The 22,226-nt window shown below is 41.2% G+C and overlaps 1 protein-coding gene across 6 annotated transcripts in view; it reads right to left on the reverse strand.

The window, feature by feature from the left end:
* The window catches only part of B73 (molybdopterin biosynthesis CNX1 protein / molybdenum cofactor biosynthesis enzyme CNX1 (CNX1)), a 450,203-nt gene that overhangs the window by 335,215 nt on the left and 92,762 nt on the right, over window positions 1-22,226 (reverse strand). For all 6 annotated transcript variants that reach the window (XM_089424326.1, XM_089424321.1, XM_089424325.1 and 3 more), the window contains one exon: window positions 11,987-12,113. In XM_089424326.1, coding sequence (XP_089280452.1) covers window positions 11,987-12,113 — 127 coding nt within the window. The remainder of the gene's footprint in view (window positions 1-11,986; window positions 12,114-22,226) is intronic.

Raw genomic sequence — 22,226 nt, forward strand, 5'->3', positions numbered from 1 at the left:
TACTCCTATATACCCAAGGAGGAGAGGACCAAACTAGAGCCCACCGCAGAGAAGGGTATCTTTGTGGGCTACAGTGAGACCTCAAAGGCCTTTCGGATTTACATTCCTGCACAGAGGAGAGTTGTTGTCAGACGGGATGTGAAGTTCGAGGAGGGCAGGGCCTTTAGGAGGTCACGGGAGTTAGAGTATCTGGATCAGCCAGACCCTCAGCAGCAATTGAGTCAGTCGCAGGGATCCAGTGGGCAGGGATCAGGAGGATCCGGAGGTACATCTATGAGGATGTCAGGTCCATCAGTGAGCAATGGCTCGCCGAGCCAGAGGGGTGGTGCTCCTGGCAGCATGCAGAGCAGTGAGCAGTGGCTCGCCGAGCCAGAGGGGTGGTGCTCCGGGCAGCATGCAGAGCAGTTCACAGAGCAGTTCACTAGGGAGTCCACTGATGGACAGTTCACACGGTACCTCAGCTTCTACAGGTTCAGGTGCAGGCAGGAGGACAGCAGACAGACAGTCAGGAGTTCAAGCTACTGATGGTGATGAGGAGGAGGAGTTTCATTCTCCTATGGGAGAAGCATGCTCAGGGAAGAGGAAGCCCAAGTGGCTTCAGGACACCTTGAGAGATGCCACATCTGTTGCTGAGCCGAAGAGGCCGGTCAGAGAGAGTAGACCACCTGAGAGGTTTTGTAGTTATATGGCGATGGTTACCAGCATCCTTGACTCTGAGCCTTCTAGCTATGAGGAGGCAGCTAGCCAGCAGGTCTGGAGAGAGGCCATGCAGGAGGAGTATTCTTCTATCATGAAGAATGATGTTTGGGAGGTGGTGCCGAGGCCTGAGGGCAAATCCGTGGTTACTTCCAGATGGCTTTACAAGGTAAAGCATGATGCAGATGGCAGCATTGAGAAATTCAAAGCGAGATTTGTGGCTAGAGGGTTCTCCCAGGTAGAGGGAGTTGATTATGAGGAGACCTTCGCTCCCGTGGCTCGATATACTTCGATCCGCTCCATTATATCGATAGCAGCAGAGATGGGTTGGAAGATCCACCAGATGGATGTGAAGGCCGCATTTCTCAATGACTTCATACAGGAGGAGGTGTACATTGAGCAGCCACAGGGCTTTGAGGTGCATGGGAAGGAGTCCCATGTGTGCAGATTGAAGAAGGCCCTTTATGGCCTAAAGCAAGCTCCCAGAGCTTGGTACTCCAGGATAGATGCATACTTGCAGGGGATGGGTTTCACAAAGAGTGAGGCAGATCCGAACCTTTACTTTATTGTGATTGGTGAGGAGCCTCTCATTCTGGTGCTGTATGTGGATGACTTGATCATTACAGGTGCAGAGAGACTCATAGAGCACTGCAAGAGAGATCTTGCGGCGGAGTTTGAGATGAAGGACATCGGCTTGATGCATTACTTTTTGGGTTTGGAGGTGTGGCAGGAGGAGGGGCATTTCTTCGTGGGGCAGGGGAAGTATATTGTGGACATCCTTAGCAGATTCCACATGGAGGATTGTAGACCCATGTCGACACCGATGATCACCAACTGGAAGAAGCTTCATGCTTCGGATTCCGAGTTGGTGGATCCCACATTGTACAGGCAGCTGATTGGTTCCTTGATGTATTTGGTCAACACTAGACCAGATATCTGTTTTGCAGTCAACATGATGAGTCAGTTTATGTGTGAGCCTAGGAAGGTTCACTGGGTGGCTGCAAAACACATTTTGCGGTACTTGCAGGGGACAGTGGATTATGGTCTGGACTACAGGCAGGGAGATGGAGTGAGATTGGCAGGATACACTGATTCTGATTGGGCAGGTTGTGCTTCTGATAGGAAGAGCACTTCAGGGTGTTGTTTTGGGTTGGGTTCAGCAGTAGTGTCATGGTTCAGCCGGAAGCAGCAGTCAGTAGCACTGAGTTCAGCGAAAGCAGAGTATATGGCAGCCAGTCTAGCTAGTTGTGAGGCCATCTGGCTTCGCAAGATGTTGTTTGGCCTATTTGGTCAGCCGTTGAGACCTTCAGTGATTTACTGTGATAATCAGAGTTGCATTAAACTCACGGAGAATCCAGTATTTCATGACAGGTCAAAGCATATCGGGATCAGATATCATTTCATCAGAGACTATGTTCAGAAGGGAGCTGTGAAGCTTGAGTATATTTCCACTGATGAGCAGGTTGCAGATATTCTTACCAAAGCCTTACCACGGGGCAAGCATGTCTACTTCAGAGACAAGATGGGTGTGGTGAGGAACACCTTCCTCGGTAAGAGGGAGTGTTGAAATTTAGTACCGGAGGACAGGTGGTTCCCTAAGGCTTTGATCTTTGGCCTAGGGAAAAGTGTCCAAAAGAATTTAATTTTTCTCCTAAAGTAACTTTATAATTTTTTATAAAGTTAAATCTAATTTGAAAGTGACTTTAAGTGATAAAGTTACTAAGTCTAATTTTAAAGTGACTTTTATAAAGTCAATGAAAAATTAGAAAGGAAAAGTGACTTTGGAAATAAATGACTAAGTGGGTCTTTATTAAAGTGGGGTGAATTAAAAAATAGAAAGTGAGATTTAAATGAGCATTTAATCTCAGCCATTGATCTAAATCTATTTCAGCCATTGGATTTAGGGATCACCCAAAAGTCATTTAGGGTTGGGTTAAGGGAGGAAAAGGAGGAAAAGATCATTCATTCTTTCATGAGCAGATTGAGAGAGAGAGAGCAAGAGAGCAAGGGAGATTTCTGGACAAGGAGGAGAAGGAGGCAGCAGCTTGGCACACATACCAAGGCAGCATTTAAGCAAATCCTTACAGCTGAATGTGCAAGCAGTAAAAGGCAGATTTTTCTTGAGCAAACAGCAAAAGGCAGATTTGTTTTTGCACAGAAATCGAGGCAGCTGATTTTCTGCACAAAAATCGAGGTCCGTACAGCCTGTCTGTACCGTCCGTACAGCCTGTCCGTACAGCCGTCTGTACCGTCCGTACAGCCGCCCGTACCGTCCGTACAGTGGTCGTACAGCATTGTGTTGCTGTTTGGAAATTTCTGGTGCGCTGTGAGGCTCAGAAATCGAGATAAGTTGTAAATTTGTTTGCTGATTTTGCTGATTTTTGCTGAAAATTTCTCACTGTAAAAAGGCATTTCCAGAAATAAAGAAGAGCTCTCAAACTGGTTTTCCCCAAGAGTTGTAGGGGGTTTTTCCAGGGTCAAGTTGACCAAAAATCACTGAGTTTAAATGTGTTTTAATGGCTGTTTTTAATTGCTGATTTTTATTTCTGCAATTTCCAGCACTCTGAAAATTTTCCAGAATTTGTGTTTTCAGCAATATTTATTTTTTTCAGTCTGTTAAATGTATGGCTATGGGAATGGGCATTTAACTAAATGGGAGAAATAAGGTGAAACTGAAAACCGGGGTGGGAAAACAGAAAATTTTACAAATAACTTTTCCAGAAAAATACAATTTCCTTCATATTCAATAAGCATGCCATTTGCATATGACTACTCCTTCCTGTACAAAACAGAATTTCCATCACAATTGTCAAATTCAAAATAACTATGGTTTTTAATCTTCAAAGGTAATTCTGCCATCAAATCTTTATACTGTCCTTCTACAAAAGTTATGAAACTGTCATCAATTTTCATTTCAATACTTTCCTCTGCATTACACAGTGTTCCTTGTTCTGACACAAGACTATCATTCAACAATTCAATAGCTAGAATTTCTTGGAGCATATCATTATGAAATATCCTTTCATCTTCTATACTTATACCATTGCAACAAAATGATGTTGTTTCATCTTCACCTATAACAGAAACAAAATTCCGGTTTTCTAAAGCTTCTTCATGGTTTACAAATTCATAAAAATAATCCACTTTAAAATCACAAAATTCCTGAACTTTTGTATCTGTCAACATTATCATATATTCCTTCACAATTTCCATAATGCTTTCATTTTGATTCTCTACTGAAAATACTTCACTCTGGTTATCATCACAAACTTTCATTTGCTTATCTTCAGCTTCCTTAATCATGACAATTTTTCCTGTCAATACCATCATTCTCAAAATTATTAAATACATGCTCAAAATATCTTTCTGTTTCAGCCATCTCTTCCGGTAATCTCACTTCTTCATCAACATGCATAAACACATTGTCCAATTGATGTTCATCACTTGTCAAACCTGAAAACATACACAACATGTTAGTTTCAAAAATACAAGGCTCTTCATTTGAAGCCTCAATGATCAAATCTTCATGCTTCTCTGAACTATTCTGATAGTTCACTATGTTATTGAGAAATTCTTCCTCAACATCCCTGATTTTTTTCTCATTAAAGAATACTTCTTGGACTGTAGCTTCTTGGCTATGCTTGGCAACTTCATCATAGGTTTGTAGAATTCCTTTCTGCCTTACACAATTTTCTCCAGCACTTAGTTTATCCAAATAAGACAACAATGTCTCCTCCTCTTCTATGATAAGACTTTGATCTTTCAAAGATTTCCTTGACTTAACTTCTTCAGCTAAGTTCTCTGTGTCAACTTTTCTTCTCTTCACTTCACAAATCTGCAATGCATTTATTTCCTTTCCTTTTTCCATTTCCCATTGGTCTTCTATCCATGCTAAAATTCCTTCTAACATGATCCAATAAGTTTTCACTAAGAGAAGACACAACCATTTACTCATACCTTTTAATTTTCTCCACCAATTGAAGTCTTGAAAGTCTTTATGCATCTCCTTTTGTGGTTTTCTTGCCTCTGCCTCTTTCACCTTTTCATGTAAAGGTTCACATTTATCAGGCTACATACCTATAATTTTACATTCACATAAATAATTAATTCCAAAAATATGAGACTCTTTTGTCTATAAAGATGCTATCAGCACCTTCCTCACATTCTGATCTGCATAGATCAAGTCTTCATCACCGTCATCACTATCATCATTGTCTCCTTCCCCATAAGGAGAGATCCTTTCTCTGATTCACAGATGTATTCTACTCTTTCATCCTCAACTATTCAGAGTATTAATTTCTCAGCAAACAATTCTCTGACAGGCCACTTAACTCTCTTTCCCACATAAAATCCTTGTTTCCATTCTTCTCTGATTCTTTTCAGTACCAGCTTCTTCAAATGACTGAGTTCTGTCTTTATCTTAGCTACCTCTATGTCAATTTCTTCCTTACTCATACTTTTGAGTCCAACTACTTTACCACTCTTTTCTCTCTGTCCGTGACTTTCTTTTGTACCCCTGTTATGACAATCAATAGTCAATTCCATTTCTTCCTCTAGTGAACTTTTTCCTTGTTCACTGGTGAGCTGCAACTAGCCCTTTCTTTCATCTGTAACAAGTCTCTTTCATGCCTCCCCAAACTTTTCTGAGTTCAGCCTTTTGGCATCTATTGGTTTTTTCCTCGAACCTTTCACTGACTAACACTTTTACCTAGCACTCCTCTTACTGGAATTGTTATCTTTAAGACAACTCTACCCACAATCACAATTATGGAGCTACCTCATCAACTTCTACCCAACCACAATTGGAAGTTGTTCTCAGCTTCTCTTGAACACTCCTTGCTCTAGGATCTGCATCTTCAACTGCTCACTTCCTGCTTTCATTTAGTAATTTCATTTACCGTTGGGTATTGTCACCTTTCATTCATCTATGAGTTCTTCCTACTCTATCTTCTTTAACATAGCTCATATGATATGATGCTGATACAACTCATTCTACCTTTCAGCAATTCCACTGCTTCCATTGACCTGCACAATCTTATCTCAAGATACATCAAAGTACCCTTTTAAACTTGCAATTTTTCCTTCAAAGATGTCTTAAAACTAATTCCCATTCCATCAGTTAAATCTTTGCCAAATGATTCATCTGTTCACTATTTCATTTAAACTTTTCCATTCAAAAGACTCCATACAGTCAGCAACTATTTCCCATTTTACTTTTCATAATGGACTCTTCAGCTTTCAAGATCAATTAAGATTAGATCTGAATTTCAATTATATTTACCAATTCATGACAAACACAACAAATTCCTTCTAATAACCTATTTGTAAGCAAATCTTGTCTTGCTTCTACAAATTCCAAAATTCATTCCTTGTAATGGCTCCCTTTTCAGATCTATTGAATCCAACCTTTAGTCTAACTGTTCCTTCATCTATCGATATCATTGTCTTCAACAATACTTTAAGCAATCCTCAATCATTCTCAGTTTTCACAAAATTCTTCAAATCATTTAAATGACTTCAGTGTCATAGCAAACCACTCTTCTATTTAACTTTAAATTCCAAACCTTCTACTTCAATTTTCCTTTTAATCAAACCAATCATTCAATCAACTTACATCGAAATTTCTTTTTCTTGAAAGGAAAACATCTTCTCCTTTGAAATTTCAATCCCTTGTTGTTCTTCAGACATTCAAAACAAATCTCTACAAAATCATCAAAATAAACATTCTTACCAGACCTTCATCAAAAAATTCACTGGTTCCCCATTCTGATCTCAGTATCCTTTGTGCTCTAATCTCCATCTGTGTCTAATTCACTTCAGTGCAAATTATACATATGCTGAGATTAAAATTCAATTTCTCAACCAATTTCCACAGAGCGTTAATCTAGCTCTGATACCAAAAATGACGCAACAAAACTGCGATTTTACTAATCTTTGCATGTGGCCAGTGAATTAGGCCCACACTTACATCGGAAGTGCTCTCTATAGGCGCTCTTCACCTTTATACCCCGCAAATAGGCAAACAAAAGAAATACACCACCTACCTACCGATGGACACGAGGACCTGATTTCCAAGGAAATCCAACACGCGTCTATAAACTTCTCGAGTCTGCTTCAGGCCCAAGCTTTATCGCATATCGCATGCGAAAGAAATACGATGACAAATCCCTGTTTGCGTGATCGCCAATATTGCAATGGACTTCAATCTCCACCGTTGGTCGCCACTATCAATCCAACGGTTGACACTTCACCGCATTCTCGCTCATCGCATATCGCAAACTCATCGGGCAGGGTTTCTTTACTTGTTAACATTGCAATGCGATATCTATCGGCGCACTTCGTATCGCAAGTCGCATTTCGCAGCTCTGCCAAGTTAGGGTCCCTTCACTTACGACCGATGCGATGCGAGATCCATCCAACGGTTAGCATTCATCAGTGATCCAACGATCATTATGGTATCACACAAAGGCCTACGCGACATTACCGCTTCACGGAGCCGATAGGATTATAAACCTCAATTTATAACAGTTCAGGTCCGGACTTGAGATTAACACCCAATGACATAGGTTTTCAGAGTCTACGCTCACGGGACTTCGATTAACACAAGGGTTAATAACAGGCCAAACCTCATTGTTTGACTGGGTGCAATGCGTGGATTATGAATCAATGGTTAACAATGAGTGCGGCACTTCAACCTGATTAAGGAATCCATACACTTTCAAACCCCGCAGTTGTTAATACATGCAAAGAAAGATTGAACGAAATCACACAGAACAATAGAACTCTGAGTCTTAAGCCAAACTCAACTATGTTTGCTTCCGTTGATCCTTCCGTAAATTCAACATGAATTCCCGATCTCTACATGCCTTTACACAAGGTTTATTAAACAATTTAAATACGGATTCCGTAAAGGAAACCCCATCAGACATTCATGCTTCTTTCAACACAGGATTCCACACTATTTCTCGTTTTCACAGTTAATGCACCATAAGGTTATTAAAACCCATACAGATACAAATTCTCACCCATAATATACACAATCCACACTATTTAGTATTATAATATTTACAAGGAAACAGTCACACTCGACTGTTTCAGTCCTCCTCTCGCTCATTCATCCTATCTTTCCATCTGAATCTAACTCACGACTAACTTCTAACTAACCTCTCTAATTATGCAAAAAGATCATAATTTATACAAAAATGGATTCATGAACCAAACTTAGTTCAGATCCAGAAATCTCTCACTCTTTCCTAAAGAATCTCTTTACTCCACTCTTTTCTCAACCAAATGCTAATTTAAGCTTTCAAATCCCTCACATCCTATTCAAACCAAATAATCTAACTGCTTGGCCTGATCTCCACGCAGGGAGGATCAATCAGCCACTATACCCTTTTTCCTCATATTTTGACAATAATTAAAACACTCTCATACATTTAAATTAATAAAATTAACTAATCTCTTGTCTTCCAACCCTTTGTTAGTCACAACATGTGATCATACCATCACATTGCTGACTAGGCTAAATGCTCCTACATCACCCTAGTGTGGGGAAAGCCAATTTTGCAGATGAGGGCTTATATTACTTCTTTAGTAAATCAAGGATTCCATAGACTGCTTTCCTAACACTAGCAAAGCTCTGACAAATTTGTTTCCTTCACTTCCATTGACCAAATCGAACTGGGAAATCACGAGTCTCCTTTTGCAAATCTACTCGACCTCTCCTAGGTTATTCGCACTTCCTCTTGCAACTCACACTAGCAATTGGAAATTCGAATTGGCCTTCCCAAAAACTAGCACTGCCTTTGGGAAATCAATCTCATGGTTAATATTGCCTCCAGCAACTCAACTTACCAACTTGCACTGCCTCCCAAATATCTTTCCGGCAACTAGCAACTGAAACGAGCCTCTTTTTGAAAAATCAAGGGCAATTAGGTGTAGTGTGATTCTTCTTGACTTGATAACAATTTGTGGAGTCTTTTTACTTTTCTTGTTAGCTTAATCTTCTTCTTCTTATTAATGCATGTGTGTGTACTTCATCAAACTGATACCAAAAACATAAGAACGAGAACACAAGATGTTGGCTCTTTGCCAAGGCCAAAACCTCTCTTCTCTTGAGAGGAAAACGCTTTAGTAAGTTTCTCTTATTGAAGCTTCTTATTGATCAATGCCAAACCCTAGACCCTTGACTAGAATGTCCTCCAAGCACAAGTCAAGCCCTTCCTCCTTTCTGCACTTTGTTCCCCGACACTTCCTTCTTCCGGCACTTCGTTCTCCGGCACTTCCTCCTCCTTCCTACTGTTGTTAGATGTTGATGCACTTACTCTAGAAGAGATACCTTGGATGAGACTCTTTACTTATGATGATCCCTTCTTTCTATTAACCAACCAACGAACTTGTATGACTATAATGGGAGGGATTTTATACCAGCAGAGACAGCCTCCTTCTCTTTCGCACATGTGACTGTAATAGGCTTTAGAACAGCCCTATTACCTTCGCTATTCTTCCTTACCTCTTCGCTTGGGTGGGAGGCCCTTTAGGCCTATGTTCTAGGCCAAACAAAGATGAATATAGGAATGTTATGTTGCTGTGATTATGCCTATAGGAATGCTTCTGTTTCTCGCATGTGTGATTGTTTTCTACCCTAGAAAACAGTCCTCTTGACATCGGTCTAGGCTACACCTTCTTCGCTGCACTTGGAGACCCATTCTTCGTCCTTCGTTACCCTTTACTTGCCTCTTTACTTCGCAGATTTCAGAGATATGAGTGCGTTGTCTTTTGAAGGAGTGGACAGCCTCTATAAATAGAGGTTTGTCCCTTCTTTAGGCCAACTTGAAGGTCGATTAGCTGTTTGTAGGCCGACTTGATGTCTTAGCTTCAGTTGGCTTCTTTTGATGGTGTCTTTGCTTTGGAGGAGACTTGACTTTTCTTGGAGGAGTATTCTTTGACTCTTATACAAACATATACATGGTCCAACATGCCCTTAAGGTCTTCAACATTTTCTTTTGACTATTTGACTCACCTATAGCACTTTAACATCTGCTAGACCTATTTCAATGAGCAAGAAACTCATTGACATATATTATAAAAATAATATTTCTTTTCTTGAATAAATACAAATATCAAAAGTACATCTATGAAGACCGAACCTAGTTACATTTCCTTCAACACCTCTGGCAACTCACAGTAGATAAAATGGCTGCTCGCACTGCCTAACTCAGCCTTCCTCCTATGGAATAATTCAGCCTCCTCCTTGCTTTCAGAAAATTGGAATCACTACGAAGAATTTCTCTGGAAATTTACTCCTTAATTTCTCCTACTAAAACCCCATTGTTGGTGTCTCCCACACCATCACTATGCCCTTGCTATCACTGCAAATCTGTTTGTTCGAAGGATCTCCATTGATCTCCTCTTATAATCTCTCATTGACGAATCAACAACCATGATCTAACTCCAATCAATAGTTAAGGTCATCTTAACTTCTAAAAATCACTTTTCTAGAAGTCTCTAGAGCAAAATCAATTTGTCTCAATTGATCCTGATTAATTAACCCACTTCTCTAAGTTTGGAAAATAATTAGAACTAGTTAATTAAATCTAATTAAGACATTTCACTTAGAAACTTTTTCTGGGTATTGGAGATAGTTAATCCACCATTGTCACTAGCCTTATAGATACCAATTGAGACAAGAACACTTGTCCAAGCTACAAAAACTAACACTCAGGATGTGGATCACCATCATGTTCATCCCTTTGACCATGGCACTTGGCCATGAAGTTTTCTCTCCTTTGTACCATCATTATTATTCACTAACACCTATCAATTGAAGGGTGTACTGAGGAAATGTGGAAACACCTAATAGGGTTGTCCATTAGCCACTCCTACCTAGGGATAAAACACAATTGCGAGTTCAAAGACCTAATTATGGAAGTGAATCATTATTTGAGGTATTAAATTTCCCATTGCATTTATGCTTGAATCACTTAGATTCATTAATGATCATTTTCTCCGATGATTGGTTGCTTTCACTAGACTCTTTGTTGTGGTTGTTAAGTGGCTCCCCCATGACCTGGGAACCTCCCCACAGTTGCCAGGTCACCAGTGAAGTATTTTGGCACTCTCAGGAGAAGCGTTAAGAGCCATGGGCCTCCTAGCAACAGCATCACGTCGCACATAACCCTGGGCACCTCCTGCACCAGAACATTCCGCAAATTTGCACTACATTTGATGATTCTTTGGGATGATGCGCTCTAGAAATTAAATAAAAACTCTTTAAACTTTATGGTGACAGCTTTATTTCTTCCATGTAATTTCTCTTGGAACTCTGGTACGATATTGTGCACAATCTCATCTAAGTATAAATGTGATTCTGGCAATGTTTCCCAACTTCGCAGTGCAGTGTTTTGCTTAACAACTCCACCTATAAGACACTCTGTCAGTGGAACTACTAAGTCTTACAGTTTTGAGACTGATTTGGACATTTTGTAACAAAGATCCCAGTCAGTTCCATTTGGTTTGGTCCCATCATAAGATATGCACCTCTGTTGCACAAAACGCCTAAACCGCCCACATACCAGTACCGGAAATTTGCAGAAACTCAGAAATGCCTCAGAAACTTCTTGGAAACCCAAGTGCCCATGAGGAGCATTTGATCCATGGGAAGTCTAAAGAACCCTAATTTATGAAAAATGAAGACAAATTAACCTCTAATTCATTTCTAAACCTACCTGTCAATTATGCCGTCATTCTTATTTTAATCCAAGATGATGTGCTATTTAAAAAATGATCTATATATATGTGTGTGTGTGTGTGTGTTATTTAAAAAGAATATATATATATATATAGACACATGAACACCATGTTTCCCTCAACATACCCATTTGGAGGGGGGTCACCATTTCAGGAGTTCGCATCCGAAACTAGTACAGGTTTCCATGTTTTGTGCAGCTTAGCTATGGACATTTATGAAATGTAAAAGCTATCTATGAAATGCAAAGGCTATCATTTGCTTCATCCTCATCAAAAGAGAAAACATGAAAAGAGGTATAAACAATGTAGGCATGGTTCTATTTGAATCATATAAGAAATTACAGTAACAAGAATATGACAGGTGGGTAGAATGATAAAATCAGTGATTTGATATGAAATATGACAATCCAAATGATACCTCCCTTGCAGTGCACTCTAAAATGGGGAAGCAGGCTAAAATGTAAATGAAAGAAACCATTCAAAGCTCAACAACAAAGATGAAATGCAAAACATGGACCAAGTGTAATAAACAAATACCTACCTCCAGTTGTTATGTAAGCCACGGTACCAGAAGAGACAATAACATCTGCTGCGTCATTCCCTGCTCTTGATTCTGCTATAACTGGATAATCACCAGGTCCATCTGCTGCTAGTACAGCAAATCCATCCTAACACACACAAGCTTCAAACATTGAGTACTTACTAAAGAGCTAGATAACTTGCATGATCAGGGGAATGCAGGAAATCTTGCTATGACCTATTTTCAAAATGCATGAAAGGCTTTTACATATTCTGAAATCAAAGGGCAAAGAAGCCAATATTGATCATTTGCAACCACAGTTTAGTTTTGTCAACCTTGCATCTATTTTACCAGAAACATCTGCACAGGACCCCTGAAATGCTGTTCTGCATCTCAGAAGCAAATATTGAGGGGAATCGGTACAGAAATGTCCTGGATATGATTAGGGGTGTTTCCCTTACCGGAAACACCGTATCCACAGCCAGAAATGTGAATCAAGCATTTAGCCCTTGCTCTGAAATGTTTCACAATTTTTGGAAACGTTTCAGGTACATACCACAGGATTTCCACCCAAAAAATCAATTAAAAAGAAAAATAAAATATATTTTATTTTTTAAAACAGAAACCTAGAAGCAATTACATAAACCGGCTTCTTTAGATGAATCTTATATTTTAGATGATATAGTCAGAAGTCTTGACACTAGTGGTCTTGATCCTCTCGTGTATTTAAATTTTATAGAACATTCTTCACTTGTAAAGGATTCTCCTTTTCGGGTTGCAATGAATAACTTGCTCAGAATGCCAGCCTTGTACTTTGTTTATGAAGTTTCTGTTTGCTTTAGGTTAATTTGCTGTTATGGTAACTGGCAGTAATTTTTCAAATTTTACAGCATTCTGTTAAAGCTTCAGGGCATTGTCTTAACTTTTATTTCTTGTTTTAAATTTAAAGAGATGGTTGTTGAGGTATTTGCAATTGCATACCTTTTTTCTTGAATGAATATATTGGATTAATTTTCATTTATTATGTACAGTTCAATGAACTGGATGGTATGTGTAATGCAAAAGAGAAATACATGTATCATGTAAAAGGAAGATGTAAGATATAATGCTAAATCTTTTCTTGCTTGGAATTCATACATGGAAATCTCAAAAAAATTACATTTCATGATTTTCTTGCACACACACATACACATATATTCCAAGGAATATATTCAGTTTATTTTATTATTTTCAAACTATGAAAACTGCACCAGGTGCTTACAAACATTCAATATAACCAAAAGCCCCAATAGGCTCAATCACCCAAAACAATCATGGCTCTCACCACACATACTAATCTCAATCCAAACAGACACAGACAGATTCATCTCCCCATGAGATTAAGCATAACATCTTCAGTTTTCATTAAAAAAGAAAAAAGCTCAATTTATGCCAATTGTGCATGGCTCCGAAAAGCTTATTATTGTTGATTTGGGGTAGCATCGGATGTGCTTGAGCCATGAAATTTGGCAGAGAGGTTGGGGCACGTGAGATCTCCAATACCCAGAAAGGGTTTGAGCAGATTTTAAACAGATCAGGAGATATTAAAATAATTAATACTTTTAATGGAGTCCCTAAGTTTAAACTTAGGGAAAATAAAATATTAATGAGTATTAATATGAATTTGTGTTAGAGTGGTCCAAAAGACATGGATCAAGCCAAATCTAATCTTAGCCGTTGATTAAGGACTTAATCTCGGCCGTTGAGATGTCAACAGGAAAAGTATAAGAGGAGGCTTGAGGGTCACTTGGAGAATACACCAAATGATCAGTGATTCTATTCTCTAGAGCGGGGTTTGCTAAGAGAGATAGAATCAGTGATCGGGAGAGCAGCTGAGGGGCATTGAGTACAGAGAAACAGAGAAGGCGGAGATTGTGCTAGGAGAGCAGCACAGCAGCCAAGGAGGGTGACGCAGAGCTAGCAAGGGCTCACGCAGGGCCATGCAAAGGCAATCAAGTGCTGCACAGAGCACCAGAGGGCAGTATGGCTGACGCAGAGGCTCCCAGAGCTAACGCAAAGGCTCCCAGAGCTGACGCAGGGCCTCCTGGGGCTGACGCAGGCCAGGAAGGCTGACACAGTCTAGATTGGGCAGACGCTATGGTTGAAGAGCAGTTTTGTGCTGAGAAACTGCCGGAAGGGTTTTCCGGGGTTTCAGCCAGGATATTTCTCTCAAATTGTGAGGTATAGCTTCTAAGGAAATTCTCTGTTGGGTAGGCCAGTTTCGGCACCCAGATTGTACTCTAATATTGCTTAATAAGAAAACCCTCAGATAGCTGCACCGGTTTTCCTGCATTGGGTTTTTCCGGGAACATTGGTCCAAAAATAATGGTGTCATGTAGTGTGTTTGTTCTTGTTTCTTTTAGTTGTTGATCTTTAATATGTTGAGCATGCACTGGTGTTTATTTTCAATATTTACTTTGTAAATAACTTGTTGAAGAAAAATAACAAGTAGGTAGAAATAAATTAGAAAAGATGTATGAAGGGTTTCTAAACTAAGTAAACTTAAAAACTTCAACATGGTATCAGAGGGTGATTGCAAATCACAGGATGACTAAGAGACATCAGCCAAGCGGAGCAATAGCAGCAGAAAACAGGTGTCCCGAGGTGACAGAAGTTGTTTCTAGCAGCGCAGAAGCCAAGAAGTGTGATGCAAAGCCAGCTAGAGCCACGCAGAAGAAGTCGGGGGCTCCGCAGAGCCTCAAAGAGGCCAGAGTTGCTGACCAGAGGGCTAGAGGGCTAACGTAGGGCATCTCAGGGCTGACGCAAACCCATCTGGGGTGACGCAGAGCCAGCATGAGGCAGAGAGGGGCTGACGCAATTCACAAAGAGGCAGTCGCTGGAGCCTAGAAGGCTGCAGAAATATTGCAGAGTGGAGCTGGTGAGGTACTGTAGTCAGAACAGTACTTGACAGAGCGGGGCCAGAGGAGTTGTTACCAAGGGTTTCTAGCCGAGGAACCTCGATCAGCAGTGCAGTTGCACAAGATGATCAGAGTAGGGGGCATCTCGACAAGCGGCAGAAGGACTTCCAGGAGGGAAATCAGGACTCAAAGGGAGTCCAAAAGAGAACTTCCAGACGAGAAGTAGAAACTCAGAGGAGTCGAACAGAGAACTTCCAGGAGGGGAATAGAGGAGCGTCATGGCACTACACAGGGTAAGAGACCAGGATAAACTGGACGGAGCATTGAACTTCGCAGTCTGGAAGGCCAGAATCTTATCAGTGCTTGACAGGAATCGTGTCAAGAACTTCGCCTTGAAGGTTATAGCTATCCCAGTCGAACCCAATGATAACGACAAGTACGAAGAGGCGATGGCAAGGGCCAAGTGCATTATCCTTGACGTGGTCAAGGATCATGTGGTATCACATATAGCCGAGAAGGAAACGACAGTTGAGATGTGGGAGGCTCTCAAGAACCTGTACCAGCATACTTCTGTGCAGAGAAGAATGTTGCTCGAGAACCAGATGAGGTCGTATTAGATGAAGAAGGGTCAATCGGTTGACACCTTCCTCGGAGGACTGAATGAGATCCGAGATCAGTTGAATACTATAGGAGCGACACTGGATCAGGAGCTTATGGTGAGAACAGCCCTGAATGTTGTCTCGGAAGATTGGGAATTGTTTGTCTAGAGTATCCTGGGCAAAGGGACTCTCCTACCTTGGGACGAGATGTGGGCGGCTCTTCGCCAAGAAGAGATCAGACGGCAGTCAAAGGCGGGAAGCAGCAGTAAGGGGATCAGAGTCAAAGAGGAGGAAGATGTTGCCCTAGCATCTAAGGGAAAGCAGGAGAAGCAGAAGAAGAAAGATCTCTGCAAGATCAAGTGCTTCCACTGTGGGCAGATGGGTCATTACGCGACCCAATGCCCAAGGAAGAAGAGTAAGGGAGAGTCTTCCGAGACTAAGGCATCGCCAGCACAGGCAGAGAAGGAAGTTTTGACAGACGATGACTGTGCCATGAGTGCACATGCACCACTTGAGCGGAAGTGGGGAGACATCGAGTTGTATTCAGGCAGACTACAGGGAATGAGGGGCAGGATTCTCGAGGTACCCAGCCTCTTGGATTAGACCTTGCTACGGGAGCACCGACGAGGAGTAGCAAGACTGGCTGAATCAAGTAGAGACGGATGCAGATGGAGCGGCAGAGAGAGCTACAGTGCAGGAGTCCCAAGACAGCGCAGAGCTAGCAGGTTGCAATAGTGCGAGAGGCACAGGAGTGTTGCACCAGTGCAAGAAGGCACAGCGAGGTGTGCAATGGTGCGAGATGCAGGGAGTTGTTGCAGCAACGCAGAGGTTAGAGAGAGGGAGCACTTGTTAGTGGCAGAGGGAGCTTCAACATTAGTGGGTGTTTCTAGCCCAACATGGAGGTCAGTTGGGAGATCAGTTACTTACTTCTCAGTAACTGAGTTGCAGTGCAACAATGGGCAGCACGACGCAGCATGATGAGAGGTGGTGCAATTCAAATGCAGTGCTGGGAGAAAGGACCAGCAGCAGCACGGATGCAGAGGGAGCTGTGTACAGATGTAGTAGTGGCAGTGGCAGAACCATGGGCAACAGTACAGGAGGCAGCAGTGCAGAGGATGTTGGGCAAGAAGGCCTAGCATCAGCACAGGCACCGATGCCAGATGATGAGAATAATACTCAGTGAGGAGTATTGCTAGAGCACAGTCCTTGCTAAGAGGGAGTGTTGATTTGGGGTAGCATTGGATGTGCTCTAGCCACAAAATTTGGTGGAGAGGTTGGGGCACATGAGATCTCCAATACCCAGAAAGGGTCTGGGCAGATTCTAAACAGATCAGGAGATATTAAAATAATCAATATTTTTAATGGAGTCCCTAAGTTTAAACTTAGGGAAAATAAAATATTAATGAGTATTAATATGAATCTGTGTTAGAGTGGTCCAAACGACATGGATCAAGCCAGATCTAATCTTAGTCATTGATTAGGGACTTAATCTTGGCCGTTGAGATGTCAACAGGAAAAGTATAAGAGGAGGCTTGAGGGTCACTTGGAGAATACACCAGATGATCAGTCATCTATTCTCTAGAGCGGGGTTTGCTAAGAGAGATATAATCAGTGATCGGGAGAGCAGCTGAGGGGCATTGAGTACAGAGAAACAGAGAAGGCAGAGATTGTGCTGGGAGAGCAAAGCAGCAGCCAAAGAGGGCGACACAGATCCAGCAAGGGCTCACACAGGGCCACGCAGAGGCAGCCAAGTACTATGCAGAGCACTAGAGGGGTCAACGTGGCTGACGCAGAGGCTCCTAGAGCTGACGCAGGGCCTCCTGGGGCTGACGCAGGGCCAGTGTTGGGCTAGGAGTGGTTGACGCAGTCCAGATTGGGCAGACGCTGCGGTTGCAGAGCATTTTTGTGCTGAGGAACTGTCGGAAGGGTTTTCCGGGGTTTCAGCCAGGAGATTTCTCTCAAACTATGAGGTATAGCTTCTAAGGAAATTCTTTGTTGGGTAGGCCAATTTCGGCACCCAGATTGTACTTTGATATTACTTAATAAGAAAACCCTCAGATAGTTGCACCAGTTTTCTTGCAATGGGTTTTTCCGGGGACATTGGTCCAAAAATAATGGTATCATGTGATGTGTTTGTTCTTGTTTCTTTTATTTGCTGAACTATAATATGTTGAGCATGCACTAGTGTTCATTTTTCAGTATTTACTTTGTAAATAACTTGTTAAAGAAAAATAACAAGTAGGTAGGAATAAATCAGAAAAGGTGCATGAAGGATTTTTAAACTAATTAAACTTAGAAACTTCAACAATTATCACCCATTTCAAGAATAGACCTAGACACATTGTCTGATATTTATGTACTTACCCTTTCCCTAGTACCATGAGCTCCTGCTTCCAAAGCTAGGCAGAGGGGAGGAATATGTGACGAACTCATACTACAGAATCTTGTCCTTTTGAGACAAACTCGCCTTCACCAGACCTACCTTACTTGATTCCTCCGACATGGAAAAACTTGGAAGCTAGCCCGTTGTTGATGCTGGAGAAGACCCTTGATCTCGCTCCACTTCCGAACCATCCAAGATAGAGTCTAGCAAAGAGCCCCCTCCAATGAGCTATGGGAATTGTTACCACTCAAATGTATGTTAAGATGATGAAAGCTCCAAACCACATAGTACAATCTGAGTGGAACCTCTGGTGCTCAACCCACCATTGATGCTAAATGGAAGAAGATATAGAAGGAGATTGCTTGAGAATGTATTGTTAGATGGTGCTATGATGTAGACAAACCTTTCAATTCTGCTAATTCTACATATTATCAACCTATGATTGATACTATAGTTGCATGTGGTCCAGGCTTCAAAGACCTTAGTTTTCGTGATATCAGGGGGGGCACTTTTACAAAATGAGGTCCAAAGAATAGATGAATACCTCAAGCAATTATGGACTTGTTACCCACCAAAATGGGTAACCCCTAGGAGAAAACTTTTCTCCTATTCCTGACAGCGAGTCGACCAGCCATACAGCGAGCAACCCCTGATAGCCACCACTAGTCGATGGCATGTCATGATATATCCACCACTTGCATCAACCATATACTTCTCACCCATCCAGCATGAGCACATGGAGAAGGTGGGCTTCCGATCAAAAGGTACTTTAATCATTTTGCAATTGGCTGCTTATGATTGTTTGTATTTGGGCATATGGTATGGATTATGGGGTGACCTGGAAGGAGGGGTTTTGTCTGTGATCTTGTTCTCTCACCTTAAATGGGGGGTTAATCTTCAATCCTAGTCTAATGGGTCCTCCCCTAATGGCCCAATGGGTATAGGAGGGGCACTATTGTTGAAGAAAGTGTAACTAGGTTCGGTCTTCACAATGACATGATCTTTGTAAATGATGTAATAAAAGAGAATAAATTTATTTTTCATGCCTTGCTGCATGGGTTTCATGAGCATGAAGTGTCATTAGGTCAAAGACTTCTTCTTGATGTCTTTAGGATTTATTAATATGTCAAAGAGTCATGTCATGTATAAAGAAGCTCTTCATGAGCCTATGTGTAATGTACTCAAGTCTACAAAAGTGTGTAGAAGCCCTCCAAAGACAAGCACAATCCTCTTATAGAAGGCAACAAGCAAAACGTTGAAGAAATCATCATGTCGGCCTCAATATATATATTTAAATGTCATCTCAACTCAGAATGAGGAGACACAACATTTCACTTGACAAGTCGGCTCATTTGCAAGGAGCAACCACTATAAATATGTGGCTAGGGTATCCGCAAATCTCAAGCACAGAACTAGGATTCTCCTCTGAGATCTCGAATGGGTATAAGATGCAGGAAGGAGATCTCGGATGGGTATGAGGTGCAGGAAGGAGATCACGGGTAGGCATGAGGTGCAGGCAGAGGAATTTTGGACATACCTCTGCACTTCGGATGCCACAGTCTTGGACAAGATACAATCTCAGGCAAGCGAAGAAGCACAGACACTTTGGATTCTCTCAGATGGGTACAAGGATCTAATCTGCATTACAGGAGGCAGTATCGGCCTAACTATGATGACAATCTCGGTGCAAGAATGTCCCTGTCTCGGTATAGATAAAATGACAAAGATCACTGCGCTAATCACTGTCTCAACATGGAGAAGATACACTCATTGTCTCAGCACAACAGTGATCTCATAACAACATAGTCTCGGCATTCATATAGATGCAATCATGATCTCAGCATATGTGGAGATCTCACAATGACACTCTGTCCTGGCTTATATTCTGAACGATGGTAATCATGATCTTGGTCATGATCGTAATAGGTTCAAGATCAGAATTTTGATGAAAGATCTTGGTACAGTTCTCAGATATATATATACATATCTCGTTGTTATAGTGAAGAGGCAGAAAGTGTTATGTGAAGGAGCAGGAATGATCCTGATGAAGGTATAGCAATGGTATAGAAGTAAGGGTCACAGTGATGGCCTCAGTGATGCAAGCAGTAATGACATCAGTGATGATGACTTCAGTGTAACAGCAGTGATGATGATGATCTCAGCAGTGACACGAAGAGGATTGATGGCTTGGTCTTGGAGTGGCAGAATAGGTCAAGGGTCATGGTCTTGGTATTTGTCAATTGGAATGTCTATAAGAAGAATTTTGTGTGGGTTTTCCTCTCCAAGAGGGAGAGGTTTTGGCCCTAGCAGAAAGCCAAATACTGTGTTTTGTCTCTTTTGCTTTTGATAGTCGTTTGATGAAGCAAACACATACTAATAATAATATGAAGATCAAGCTAAGATAAAAATGCAAAAGAACTTCACAAATTGTTATCATGCTAACAAAGAATCTCATTAATTTTCATTGCCCTAGATTTTTCAACAACTACTCGGGAAGCCCTGGTTGAGATAGTGTAGTTTAATCTATCTCCATGTCATGCTTAACACTTTTCATCATACATTACAAGCCCAAACCTCACATCCACTCTTCAGGTTCAACTAACCATTGGTTCTTTGGGATTTGGCACTCATACATCCACGTACCTCGGTAGGGCCCGGAAACTTTGCCCTAAAAAGTTGATGCAACTAAAAGAAACAAAAAAAGCATATCATGGCCATAAGCAAAACAAAAGAAAGAAAATCAAAATGCAAAAGATTGTTACTTTTTGTAGCATCAAATGTGTTCTAGCCTTGAAATTTTTTGGAGAGGCTAGAATACATGAGATCTCCAAAACCCAGAAATCGTTTCTGGAAATTCCACCTAGAAATGACTTAATTAGATTATTAACCAGTTTTTAAATATTTCCCAAGTCTAAACTTAGGGAATATGGTTAATTAATCTATATTAATTAATTCAAGGCGTGAATGATCTAGAAACTCACATGGATCGATCCAGAGATGATCCTAGCCATTGATTAAGTTTTAATCTTGGTCGTTGGTGCTCCAACAAAGGATTATAAGAGGAGGTCGATGTGGTGATGGAGAAGACACTTGAGAGGTTCAATTTCATGAGCAGATCGATTTCCTGAGTAGAAGAAGTCAGTTGCCGGAGAGAGAGCTTGAGATCGAAGCAATGAAAGAGGGACAGGGATAGTGAAGCCAGAGGAAGATTTCAAGATCCGGTGAGTGCATTTGCAGAGAGGCTGACGTTGGGGCAGCGCAATAGCCTCTAGAGGCAATTTCGATTCTACTGGGGAAAGACGAGTTTCAATGCCAGAAGCTGGACAGAGGTTCCAGAGGCCAGGAGAGACATTTTCTCAGACAGCAGCAAACTGGACGGCTTGAGGAGAGGCTATTCCAAACTAAGTGCAAAAGGAACTATGCTAGGGTGACGCAGTAGCTACGCAGAGCCAGTTTGGACGGCTCACTTGGAGCTGAGGTCAGAGACCGAATTTGCCTATGGGGTGAGGAAATTTCCTCACTAGATTTTTGCCAGTATTTTCTCTGCAGAATTGCCGATGTTCAGCATCCAAATTGTACTCAGATTATTTCACTGTTGCTTAATAATAAAACCCTCAGTTGTTGCACCGGTTTTCCCAAGTTGGGATTTTTTGGGGACTTTTGTCCAAAAATAACTGTGTTATTTTTATGTGTGTGCTAGCATTTCTTCCAGCATTTATTCTTCCGCAGTTTTATTTGTGTAGATTGCAGTGTGATTTATTCAGTATTTTCTGTTGCAAACAGTAAATAAATTGTTAAATTGAATTAACAATTAAGAGAATAATTTCCAGTTGCTGCAATAGGATTCCAATTTGGAATTTTCACAAAAATAGCTAGGGACATACACATTAGCACATGGGCAAAAGCCTAGCATGAACTCTAACTCACTCATTACAACCATCACTCAATTCCCGAGCACGTGTTGCTCCATTTCATCAAAAGAAGGAACCCTTACATGTCCCAACCCTGATGAGCGATGAACTAACTCATCATTAATGGGCAGTTAACATCTATATCATTCAAATCAAGCTCTACCCCTTGAGCTATGAGCAATAATACAAGGAAAAAACAAGCAAAAGTAAAAGGCGCACAAGGGGGGTCGAAAAACAAAGGTGGGGTTGGTAACAAAGGTGGGGGTGAATCAGTATTTCTTACTTTTTGTTCTAGTGATTGCCAAAAGCATATATACATATGTATATGTATACACAGAAATCAGCAGCTGGAATAAATACTTTTATTAAAACTCAAGACAGTGCAATGAAATAAATACAATATAAATATATATCTGACTGTGAATAGTTTCCAAGCTCCAACTTGGACTTCAGCGAGGCTCCAACCTCCAG

The sequence above is a fragment of the Pinus tabuliformis genome, chromosome 4_2 (assembly GCF_031772625.1).
Source record: "Pinus tabuliformis cultivar Carrire ecotype Pingquan chromosome 4_2, CPIR1, whole genome shotgun sequence".
Lineage (NCBI taxonomy): Eukaryota > Viridiplantae > Streptophyta > Pinopsida > Pinales > Pinaceae > Pinus > Pinus tabuliformis.